The following is an 11,595-nucleotide window of genomic DNA, read 5'->3' on the forward strand; positions in this document are numbered from 1 at the left end:
GGCCTGTGGGAGACCAGGAGCTGGGAGTAGGGAATCATGTCCACGCACTTGGATCCAGGTCCAGGGATTAAGGAGGTCACAGGCAGGCCCACGGGGCCTGGAGGGTTCCGCCCACATGCTGAGGCTGCTGTGGAGGCCAGATGGAGCTGCAGCCCTCGGGGCTCTCCGGAAAGCTTTGCCCCTCACCTTAATGCCTCCTAATTCCTAATCAATTTGTTTCCGTAACAAAGGAGTTTATTAATCAATTAGCCAATTGGTTCACCAACCTCAGCATGAGTGAACAATATATTATTAATAGTCCAACCCGTTTCCCTCATTGCCGCAGAGAAACGCAGGGCTTTGGCCTATACCTCTATCAAACTCTTTCAGTGCCTATGGGGAAAAGGATAAAGGAAGGACCTCAGAACTCGGAAGGCTCAGAGCTCGGTTAGCATTCTGAATCCCTAATACATTAAACGATGGTTTATGGAGGGCAGTCTTAAACATACCCTGCACCCTCGTTTTTGCTTATAGCACTCCCTCGGGTGACAAACTCATATGGGAGACAGGCTCTCTCTCATGTAGCTCGGGTTGGCATCAAGCTTGATGTGTGGCTTAAGATGACCTTGAACTTCCATCTTTCCTCCAACTCTGTAGTACTTGGAATGAAAGGAACTCAACACTTATATCAAACCCAGGGCCTCATGCATGCTAAGCAAGCATTCTCCTAACTAGGCAACATCTTCAGCCCCAAGCTCTCTAATCTAGTAATCTCTCTCTCTCTCTCTCTCTCTCTCTCTCTCTCTCTCTCTCTCTGTGTGTGTGTGTGTGTGTGCAGTGGTGTTGGCGGCGGCACTGGGACTGAATCCAGGGTCTCCTGTTCACACTAGGCAAGTACTCTACATCTACACTCCAGGCTCCCAGGCCATAGCCAACAGTGTCATCATCATCACCCCCTTTATCTGTTGGCCTGAGGTTTTTTTTTTGTATAGAGCACAGGGATGGGCATCTCACATGCTGATGTCAGAGGTCCCACCTCCTAGGACCAGTACTGAGTGACCACACTGAAAACTTTGGATGGGGGGTGGCTGGTGGGCCAGGGTGATGGCTCAGTGGGTAAAAGCATTTGCTATGTAAGCCGGATACCAGGAACCCATGTAAAGCGATGGAGATGGTGGCCTGCCTCTGTAGGGCAGGCTTCTGCAGTAAGACAGGAGACAGAGAGAGGGCGATTGCTCTGTAGCTCTCAGCTAGCCTGGGGCAGGTCTCTGTGCACTAGGGGCAAGAAACAAGAGAGACCCTGCCTCAGTAAGGTGGGTGGAGAGCATGACCTCCCCCTCCAAGTTACCCTTCAGTATCTGCACACACCCTACGGAACACGGGTCTGAGCAGACAGACTGGGCTGTGACTCAGTAGTCGAGCGCTTGCCCAGCGTGTGAGGCTCGGGATCTGACCCCTAGAACAAAACAAGAAACAGGATCTAACCACAAAGTTTTGTTTCCGACCCAAGAGTGCTTCCTAGGGCACTGTCCTGGCAAGGGGGTTCAGAGCCCTCTTCTGGGGGTCCTGAAGAAGCTGGGTCCTCCTGGGAAGGAGACCCCTCTGAGGTGGCCCTACACTCTGGAGATGGTGGGGACAAAGCCACTGGGGACAGACAGGTGGGAAGAGAGCTGGTGTCTGCTCTCACGGCTTCTCTGGAAGTGTTCTGTTCTGACCAGATGTTGTCTGAACAAAAATGGCACGGTGGAGACCACGGGCTGCGGCTTCCCTCACTCTCAACAGACGACCAACCGCACACTCCGGCCCTCTGTGTGGGCCTGAGTGACCAGTCTAATCAGAGCCACGAGGGATTTCCATTGTGACCCCGCCCCCGGTCATCCTTCCATCTGGAGTGCATTCTGAAAAACAGCATTCTAGACACTGGGGGTCACAGTACCAAATGTTTGGGTGACCAGCGTAGAGCAACCCGAACTGTCCAGGCTGTTTATCCATGCTGCTTGTAAATCTCTCATGGAGGAAAACCCCAGTGTGTTGGAGCACCTCCTAAAAGCCTCCTAACAGTCTTTATCTTCCAGAGGACGTGCTGCCTGGGTGTGTGGCCACTTGTATTGAGTGACAAGCTGCCCTAGGTGTGGAGTCTCCACTGGCACCCTGTGCGCTGCAGGCCATTAAATTGTGCCATGGGAAAGGGTCCAAAGGCAGGATTCTCACAGAAGCACCTGTGGGCATTCCTTATGGGAACACTGCTGAGGGTTGTGGGTGTGTCTGGGGTGGGTGTGTACCAGAGTAGGTGTGTACGCTGTGGGTGTGTTGGGTGGGTGTGTACGCGGTGGGTGTTACCTCCTTTTGTAATATGGGAGTGATTGTATAATGCTCTTCGTGTGAGAAAGCTGTAATGATACTTTTGACAGTTGGCACACTGATAGTGCATGTCTGAGCGCGATCCATTTTCTAGCTGCCCACGGCTTCCCTGTCAGTTACGTGGGGAAGGTGGGCAGGGTAATAGTGAGACACAAAGCATTGGGCTTCCCACTCCTATGATTGGAGACATGGAGGAGACATCTGTCCAGCTTCCTGAGTCTCTGGCTGCAGGCTGAGGGGTTGGTTCCTTCACACAGGGTGGCCTGTCTCCAGGACAAGCATCTCCAGGAGCAGTTGAAGCCCCTCGTCTGATTTACCTTCCTGGGAGTGGGAAAAACCAACTGTGACATATTGCTACCAAGAAGACACACAACAGAAGCCGTAGATACATATTTTCATTTCTTTATTAGAAAGAGGTCTCTACTCTATAGCCACCTCTCTCTGTTACTTTACACGCTTTTCTTTCTTTTTCCCCTCAGAATACTGTACACCTGACACAAAATCCCAAGGCAGGAAAATACAAACCAGCATATTTAACCCGAACAAGCAAAGCGAAATGTCTGTGGATGGTTTAATTACAGGACAAACAAGTATAAATAAAGCATCAGTCACTGGGAAACATAAAGTTATGGAATGAGGTAATATTAAAATGCCCCGGGCAGATACCCACCTCTGGAGAAGCCCCCACTGTGCTTCTATGTAGCCTTCTTTGCCCCCACCCAGACATGTGCCAGGGGCGCCCCGCCTTGCCTGGGTTTTCTCTTTGCAAAGAAGCTGTGGCAAGATGAGGACTCAGGATGGACTAGGGGAAAGGATGGGAAGAGGGCAAGAGAGGATGCCCGGAGTTCTGTCCTCTTCCGTTGGAAGAGGCCAGCCACCTTCTGTGCCTTTCTGGAGCTCAGTTCCCCAGGCTCAGGGCTGGAGGACCAGTTCTCATCTTGAGACCTGATAGGGTTCAGAAGAACACTACCACCGCCCCCACAAAATCAAACACAAAAGGTCCCACAGTGTGGGGAGGGAAAAGGATGTTTTTACATATAAGAGAAGGGTTATTTTCAACAGGGAGGTGCAGCTGTCTTTCCTTTCTGGTCACAGGGACGTTTCAAAGGTATCTTTTGCCTGTCCGTCACATAACAGCCTGATCTCCACTCAACTGCCCTGGGTACCCTCAGCACCACCCTGGTAAGAAAACTGCAGGACCTGGTAGGTGAGCAATGTGCACATGAGAGAAAGAATCAGAAGCCACATTTGGACTGTACAGCGTCCTCGGTCCCTTCTCTGCCCATCCCGATGAGCCAGGTGGGTCAGGCATTTTGTGAGCCCTCAGCTGTGGATAAGAGGGCTGTTGACAATTCTGTTTTGGGCCACATGGGTCTTTCTACTCAATGCCCTCAGTGTGTCCACGAGACCCACCAGCAGTTGGCTAAGTTTGTCTTTTTGCAAGCAGTTGAGAGCCCTCTCTAACATCCAGACGTTAGCGTGGGCCAGTGTGGATGCAGTCCTGCACCTGAACACTGGGGTTGTTCCTAGCAGCAGTGTGTCACGGGGCTCTCCTCTGGGCCTAGTCCCACCCCCCACCCATTTACACCTCTTGGTTCCTTCATTTCACCCGAAACAAGATGAAGGCTATGTGATTCCCTGAACACAGAATTCCAGATCAGTTCTCCCTTATGGCGGGAGAGTCCATCATATGGCTTGATTCATGACCCCCGGGGGGTCCCCTGCAGATGCCATGTGCCCAGCAGAACAAAGACGAGCCCTGAGCTGACTTCTCTCCTGCTCACCAAAGCCACTAGCTTGGACCCTAGCGCGCTGCCAGTGCTGGGTGCCCACGCTCACCTGAGGCTCACTACGGGAGAGGCCTCAGTGAAGAACGCTTTGACCAGACAGGAGCAAACCCCAAACTAAATACTACTCTTCTATAGGAAAATTGGCCTCTTGAGATGAGGGACAGGCGGCTGGCTATTCCATGGACCCTCACTGCGCACTGCCTTGGGCAAGGAGTCACCAGGCTGATGGCATGTGAACACGCCTGACCCGGGCCTGCTGAAACTGAAGGACGCAAAGCTTTGTGGGCTGTCTAGAGTCATCGACAGTGAATTGGTGAAATGCTCTCTCTTCAGCTTGGACCCAGGTGCAAACCACTGTTTAAGGAGCAGCAGGCACAGAGACCAAACAGAAATCTGAGCATTTGCAAAAGCATGGGCTGGAGCTCCTGAGCAGCAAGAGACTTTGCGTCTTGAAACACCAAGGCCCCAGATGGTCAGCGGGTTCTTTACCCATGAAGAGATGAGCTTTGACTTCTGACACTGGCTTCTCTGAGCTGAGGTGGCTGCTTCTTAGCTCTAGGGTGGGACTAAGCCTGAGGACTAGTGCTGCCTGGATGCTGAGCCTGTCCCCCTCCCTCTCCCACCTCTCAAGGAGAAATGTTAAATTTTAGCTAAAAACCCATCTACCTCAGTGTGGCTTTTAAGGCCCCCAAACAGGGCAGGCACAGAGAGTTGGGTCACGTGGGTCTTCTGGTCCTGCTGTGTGGTAGCCAGGCCTGGCAGAGGTGGGACACACACAGTGGAGGAGGCCGCACACTGGTGAGACACCCATGGCCTTCCACAGCTTTCCAGAGACTGACAAGAGAGGAATCACCTCCAGCTGTGCCTTCACAACAGGAGCAGTGGGGGAGAAACTCTGTAGAGGCTCAAATTCCTTCCTGACCGCCTTTCAATTTGTTTGTTTCAAAGTCAAAATACAACCCTGGCAGAGGTCTAGCAAAGCCTCAAGGACTTTATAGGGTGTGACCGGTGGAGACAGACGAGCTGAGGCCCACCAAAAGGCCTGGGCTTGCTTCTGAAACCCTCTGCCCTGCTGGTAGCTTGGAGGCCCTGATCACACGCCTCCTAGCCGTGACGCTGTGGGCCGTGTCCCCAGGAGGGGTAGAGAGCGCCCATCTCAGCCATAAAACAGCTTGAGTTCAGGGCAGGATGGTGGCAACCTTGGCAACTAAGAGTACAGCTCAGGCTTAGGGCCGGCAGGTCCCTGGTTCACCAGGTTCAGTCACAACCCACCAACCGCGGTCTTGACCGAGAAGGAGATGCCACAAAGCACTCTGAGCAAGCTCCTCTGGGGATTGTTGGGCAGTGAAGCCCAAGGCCTGAGGTGCTAGAATCCTCAAAGTTAATGGGAACGGGGCACTGATGGTGTGTATGTCCCAGCAGCCTCACGGGACCTGCAGGGAGGAGAGTGGAGGAGCCACAGCAGAGGTACAAGGCTGGAGGAGAGAGCCTCACCTTCGGTTTGAGTGACAGTCGGGGGCCGTAGGAAAGTAGTGCTTGGCTTTTCTCCAGAAAACAAGACAAAAAAAATTTGGAGGGGTTTTCTCAGCAGTGGGGAGTATAATGAGGGCTCCACTTCCCAGCCCTGACACCATGCACAGACCTGGGGAAGGGCATTAGGGGTTCAGCAGGGGTAGCCACAGGCTAGACTGCCCCCGGGACAGTTGATGGACAACTCACAGGCCAGTCTGCTGCTGGCCCCAGCTGGCTACTTCTCAACAAGAGGAAATTCACCCTGAACACAAAGGTTGCAGGGACTTGCCGTGGGCTCCTCACATCTGCTACTTCGGAGGCCCTGGCTCCTGGTGGATGGGAGGCTCAGCTCTGACACTGTGTTCCAAAATGAGAACTCACCTGCTCCTTCCCTTCCCCTACTTCTCTGGGCCACTGTCCCACTACTTTATTCTGACATGCTCCTTAAAAAAGTGATTTGCATTCAATCAAGTGCCTGGCATGGGGGAGCTTTCCAGAAACCCCAGCTCCCTTCCCCACGACCCTGCTCCTGGTTTCACACAGCCTTGGTGGTCGGCTTGGAAATGGGAAAAAGAAGGTTCTCACTGAGGGGAGGCTCTGGGTCTGAAGGTGAACTACAGGCACAGGTTAGGCTGCTTCTCTCCTTCATCTGCAGAGAACCCTAGAGGCCCCACCACCACCATTCTACCTGTGGTCAGAACTCAGGCTTGGGAAAAGGGGGCTGGCCCTTGGACAGTTCAGCACAGCTAAAACTGGCAGGGGAGGGGCCGTGTGTTCTGAGGAAGACTTGATGATGTCAGAGTGACCGAGGGAGGGAGGGAGGGAGGGGGAGGGGCAACCAGAGCGAGCAACTGAGCATTCGGACAGTGGAGGGTGACGTGAAACAAGGAATCAATAGGGAAAATATCATATTATAAACATAATAATATGTACACACTCATATACACCCCGAAGAGAAGCCTCAGGAAGGACTCCATCTCCCTTCTGAAGCAGGCTCCCCTATGATAAAAGCACTCCTATAGTGGGAATTAACTACAATGAAATAATTTAAGACTCTCATTTACACTCTATCTGTGTTCTCTATAGACGTCTATGGTAAAGGCTACGTGGAGGCGAATGCGGAGTGCAGGGTTGGGTGCTAATGCGTTCTTCAAAAATAGGCAATGACAGCTTGCTTTCTCTATTCACACTGAAAGAAACGGCACAGTGATGAGGAGCAGGATGAAAACCCAAACACAGGGCTCGTGGAACTGAGCTCAGGAGTCTCAGGCCTGTGGCTTTTGCACCTGTGACATTTTTGGATCCTGGTCAGTCCCAGCCGCGCTGAGACTGGACATCTCCACGAGACACTCACCCACATGGAAATGCTGTCTAAAGCTTTACTTCTGTTCCCGTCTACTTTAAATTTTTTTTTTTAAAAAGTGAAAGAAGAGGAAAAACTCTTACAAAATATAAAGTTCAATATATGAGAGCAAGGAGCTTCTCCACAGGATGCCAGGGGGTGGCTTTGCCCAGTCTTCCAGTGTGATGGCCTTCTTCCTGCCACACTGCCACGAGGGCTCTCTGGCAAGGCTGCCCCTCATTTTTTTTTTAAAACTAAATAGTGTCACAGTTTGGTGTTCTTGACCACCGTGCTGAAGGTGGCTGGTGTCTGATGCACCCTGTGGCCCACGAAGGCAAATCAGTCACACGTTAGAAACAGACGGGACGGAGCACACAGAGTCTGCAGGCTCTTAGGAGCCAGCTGTGCCAGAATGGTGGGCAGCTGCTCACAGGGTGCCGACAAGCACCCCTTCTTGCCACAGCCCCTTGCTTTTGGTTGGGAAGAGTGGCCTCAGCTCTCCATCCTGCCTTCGGGATGTGGACTCACAGGCTCCTTCCCACTCGTCCCCCTTCGCTTCCTGGCTTTAATAAGCGAATCGTCCCACCATCTTGTTCTGATAAGCGCCTTTTCAAGAGCTGCACGCCACACTCACGGAAGTGCTTGCTGCTGGGGGCACTGCCCATTGCACTGATCTGTCACCCTCCGATCTCAGCTAGTTGCACAATACTGGTACCCATCCAGCTCAACTTAGAAATTAACAGAGCTGCCATTTGTCTGCACAAAAATCAATGCATATTTATCAACTTCTTTTATTCAAATAGATTTTCACACATCTTCTCTACGACAGAAACCTGGGTAACTCAGACCTTGTGGATTGGGAGTGACTGAGGCCAGATACATCCACTGTGGCCAAAGGACAGAAAATCTCTCTTAGAAAAAAAAAAACATAGCATTTTATGTTTTTACTTAGTTTTGGAGCATACTTGAAAAGCTATTTCCAGCTGGATTCATGATTTCTTTTTGAATTTCCCAGTTATTCTTATTTATTTATTTATTTTCCATTTTGTTTTTGCACCAAGGAAGGAGATTGCAGTCAAATAATACCCAGCAACTGATTTCCTCTCTTTGGACTGAAAAATTAAACAGATACTAAATTATGACAGTGAATTTAGAAAGGAGGGCTCCAAGGGCTGAAGAGACATGTCTGGGATAATATGATGCTTCTAAGCGCACAGCAATCACATCGTGGCAATCACCGGAGCGTGCCGTGTAACTACCTCCTCGGCTAATACGCCTTCTTCCCGGTGATGACTAATCACGTCCTATTAAACAGCGGTAATGCTGGAGGAACTCGACTATACAAGTGTAATGAAGCCAGTATTCTCCCTGGACAGATTAGCTACAACTGATTTGACACCTACCATCATAGGGGCTTCAGACCTGACAAACTGTGCTGGCTTCTGATTTATGCCGTCAAGCTCCCCAGAGAAGATGTGAAATCCAAGCCTCCTTTTGGTCGAGGTGAAATGTACTGATGTGCTTAACTGCCAGTTAGGGGAAGCTGCCCCTTCTCCTTGCTACCCCTCCCCCGGGTTCCAGGTCAGTGGAACAGGGGTCCCTCGTCGTGTGCTATCCTCAAAGTCGGGAGGTTGTCAGTCCCTCCTGCATTGCTTCCGGAGTGTGGGAAAAGGGTTCGGTTCTGTGGCCTCCATCCTCCTCTTCTCCCCTTGAGGATGTCCAGGTTTGGAGACTTCATGTGGGGTGTGTGAGTGGCAGGTGGGTGGAAGTGACCACCAGGAAGAGGGAGGGACTGAGGAACTCACATGCTGTGACTCCCGGAGCAGGCGGGCATGGGATCCCAGGCGCAGTGTTGGCTGAGCTCAGATGATGCTGGGCGCCCTCCCGCTGCTGTTGTTCCTGCTGTTGCTCTTCCTGGACAGGTTGGGGGTAGCCATGAGCACAAAGCGCTCATCGGGGCAGCCATACTGGAGCAGCACGTCAATGCACTCCTGGCTGGAGGCCTGCCGGGCATAGGCCAGTGCTGTGTTCCCGTGGGCGTCTCGAGCCATGACGTCCACCCCGTACTGTAGAGGCAACAGAGAACGAGTTAGTGTCCGTGGGGATCTGAGGGCAGGCAGGGGTAGGTCACACCATCAGCTCCGACACGTGGATTGAGCTGTGGTGGAGACATCTGGGACGGAGAGGAACTGAAAACCGAATGTCCACATGTTGTTTAGATCAGGATCTGTATCTGCCCTGTTAGGGGAAGCACCCCACCCCTATTTATATCACACAAGCAGGGCAAAGAGGGCTTTAACCTTGCTCTTCGTTTTACCTTTCCAGTTGTATATAAATGGGCAAGGGCAGAAGAGTGGTTCAGGGGATAAGAGTCCTTGTCAAGACTGAGATCTGAGTTTGATCTACAGAACTTACAGTGTTGAGAGAGAGAATCAACTTCTGCAAGCTACCCTCTGATCTCTGCAGGACTGCTGTGCCACGTGTATATGTGTGTGTGTGCACGCAGGCATGTACACGTACACACTAAAGATAAATATTTTTAAAAAGATCTCAGAAGCATCTCAGTTTCATCACAGAAAACACATAAGAGACACATGTGAGCACAAGAGAGGAAAATTCCTGCCAATAGTTTGTTATTTCTGTATGTGCGCTTCCCATTCTTTAGTATTGGAGGTGGGGTCCAGGGCTTGGCACATGCTAACTGAGAATATACCAGTAAGCTATACTCTCGGTCCTTTCTAATCATTTGTGCTTTTTTCTCTTACTGAACTGGACTTTGAACATCTTCCTACACTATCAAAACTTACTCCAAAGCGTGATTCCTAATAGCTACGTAACACCTAAACACACGAGCCTAATTCAGTTACTCTATCCTTGGCTAGAGCACATTTTGTTCCAAAGCTGTCACTGGCAGAGCTAGTGAGGAGAGGTTTATCTTTGCCGAATCTTTCTCAGTAGCCCAGGGAAGCCCTGAAGATTAGCCTAGCCAGTTCACTCGGCCATGTAGTCTATGAAATTGCATGGAGACTTAAGAGCGGAGCTCAGTGCTGCAGTCTTGCCTAGAGTTCACAGAGTTGTGGGTTCTGTCCCGAGTCTGCAAAAATAAAATAACGGGCTGCAGAGATGGCGTAGAATCACCGTAGGGGACCCGAGCTGAATTCCTGGTAGCTGGGTTGGGTGGTTCACACTGTCTGTAACTCATTTTTGGTACCCATTTTTGGCCCCTATAGGTGCCTGGACACACCTAAAAATAAAATAAAGTCACTGCTGAAGGGATGGTTGAGCAGTTAAGTACATCTACTGCTATTCCGGAGGGTGTGAATTTGGATCCTAGCACCCAGACTGCATGGCTCACTTCCATCTGTAACTGCAGCTCTAGGGAATTTGACACCCATTTTTGGCCCTCCGGGCACTGGCAGATACTTACGTATATACACGTGAATTAAAATAAATAAATAAATCTTTAAAAAGTTAAAAAGCAACAACTCATAAACATAGCACACGCGCACACACAAACTTTTAAGTTTTTTTGCTCATTGATGAGGATAGGTTCACATATGTTCAAGTAAATCAGAGTGTGGCGGGGTTTCTGACACACAAGGAATGTGTAACACTGCAATCGAGAGCTTCTGGACAACGTGAGAAGGAGATGTGTGCGGGTAGGCTATGCCCCCCAAATTACCAAGCTCAAGTCTTAAAGAGCCACCAGTACTTTAGACTGGGGCTCCATCTGCTGAGCTGAGAAAGGAACGAGACACCAGGATGCATGCTTACACAAGAGACCAACCACGTGGGGCCACAGCAAGGTCCTAGCTGCTAGCTGAGGAGCAAAGCCTTGTGGGAAAGGAGCCCTTCGGTGTTCTGAAGTCTGTCTGTAGCTTCCAGGGCTGCGGCAGCACAGTATCTGTGCTCTGCAGTGTTGCTGCCGCAGTGTAAGCACACCAAACACAACCATCATTTAATGGCAGCAAGGGTGAGGACGAATACCAATTACCCTGACTTAACCTGCATCTTCTCATTCTCCACTGTACTCCAAAATGTGGATTAAAAACAGGAAGAAACTGGGGTAAGATATCTCAGTCAGCAAAATAGCTAATCTCACAATTTAGAGGGCTTGAGCACCATCCCTTAAACTATATTGAATACAAAAATCTGAGTGTGGTGGTGCAAGTTTGTAATCCCGGTCCCTGGGGAGGTGGAACAGTGGCCCCTGGGGCATGCTGGCCAGCCTGTCTACTTGGCCAGGTTAAGGCAATGAGACAGATAACCTTGATAATTTTTGAATCCCTGGTTAATGGGAATCCATCGCTGCCGATTGTAACAAACCAATCAAACCCAATTAATAAAGCCAGATTTAATCTGAGCAAAGCACTCCTGGGTTTGAGGAGGGTGTGAGAGGTATCTCATGCCAAATGTGGCTACCAGGTCTTAAGCAGCCTTAGGCATGCTCTGAGTTGGAGATTCAAACAAACCTGTCTCAACAAATGAACAGCAACAAGAAAACCTGAAGTGGATAACGCGTGAAGAACACTTGAGGTGCTCTCCTGGTGTGTGCACACGTCCTCCCTCCCTCCCTCCTTCCCTCCTTCCCTCCCTCCCTCCCTCCCTCCC

General features: G+C 50.7%; 1 protein-coding gene across 8 annotated transcripts in view; it reads right to left on the reverse strand.

Moving 5' to 3' along the window:
- Positions 1-7,235: 7,235 nt before the first annotated feature.
- Positions 7,236-11,595, reverse strand: part of Agap1 (ArfGAP with GTPase domain, ankyrin repeat and PH domain 1) — a 456,884-nt gene continuing 452,524 nt past the window's right edge. For all 8 annotated transcript variants that reach the window (XM_005361713.3, XM_005361712.3, XM_013351735.2 and 5 more), the window contains one exon: positions 7,236-9,050. In XM_005361713.3, the coding sequence (XP_005361770.1) occupies positions 8,847-9,050 (204 nt within the window). In that variant the 3' untranslated portion in view covers positions 7,236-8,846. The remainder of the gene's footprint in view (positions 9,051-11,595) is intronic.

The sequence above is a fragment of the Microtus ochrogaster genome, linkage group LG4 (genome assembly GCF_000317375.1).
Source record: "Microtus ochrogaster isolate Prairie Vole_2 linkage group LG4, MicOch1.0, whole genome shotgun sequence".
In the NCBI taxonomy this organism is placed as follows: Eukaryota; Metazoa; Chordata; class Mammalia; order Rodentia; family Cricetidae; genus Microtus; species Microtus ochrogaster.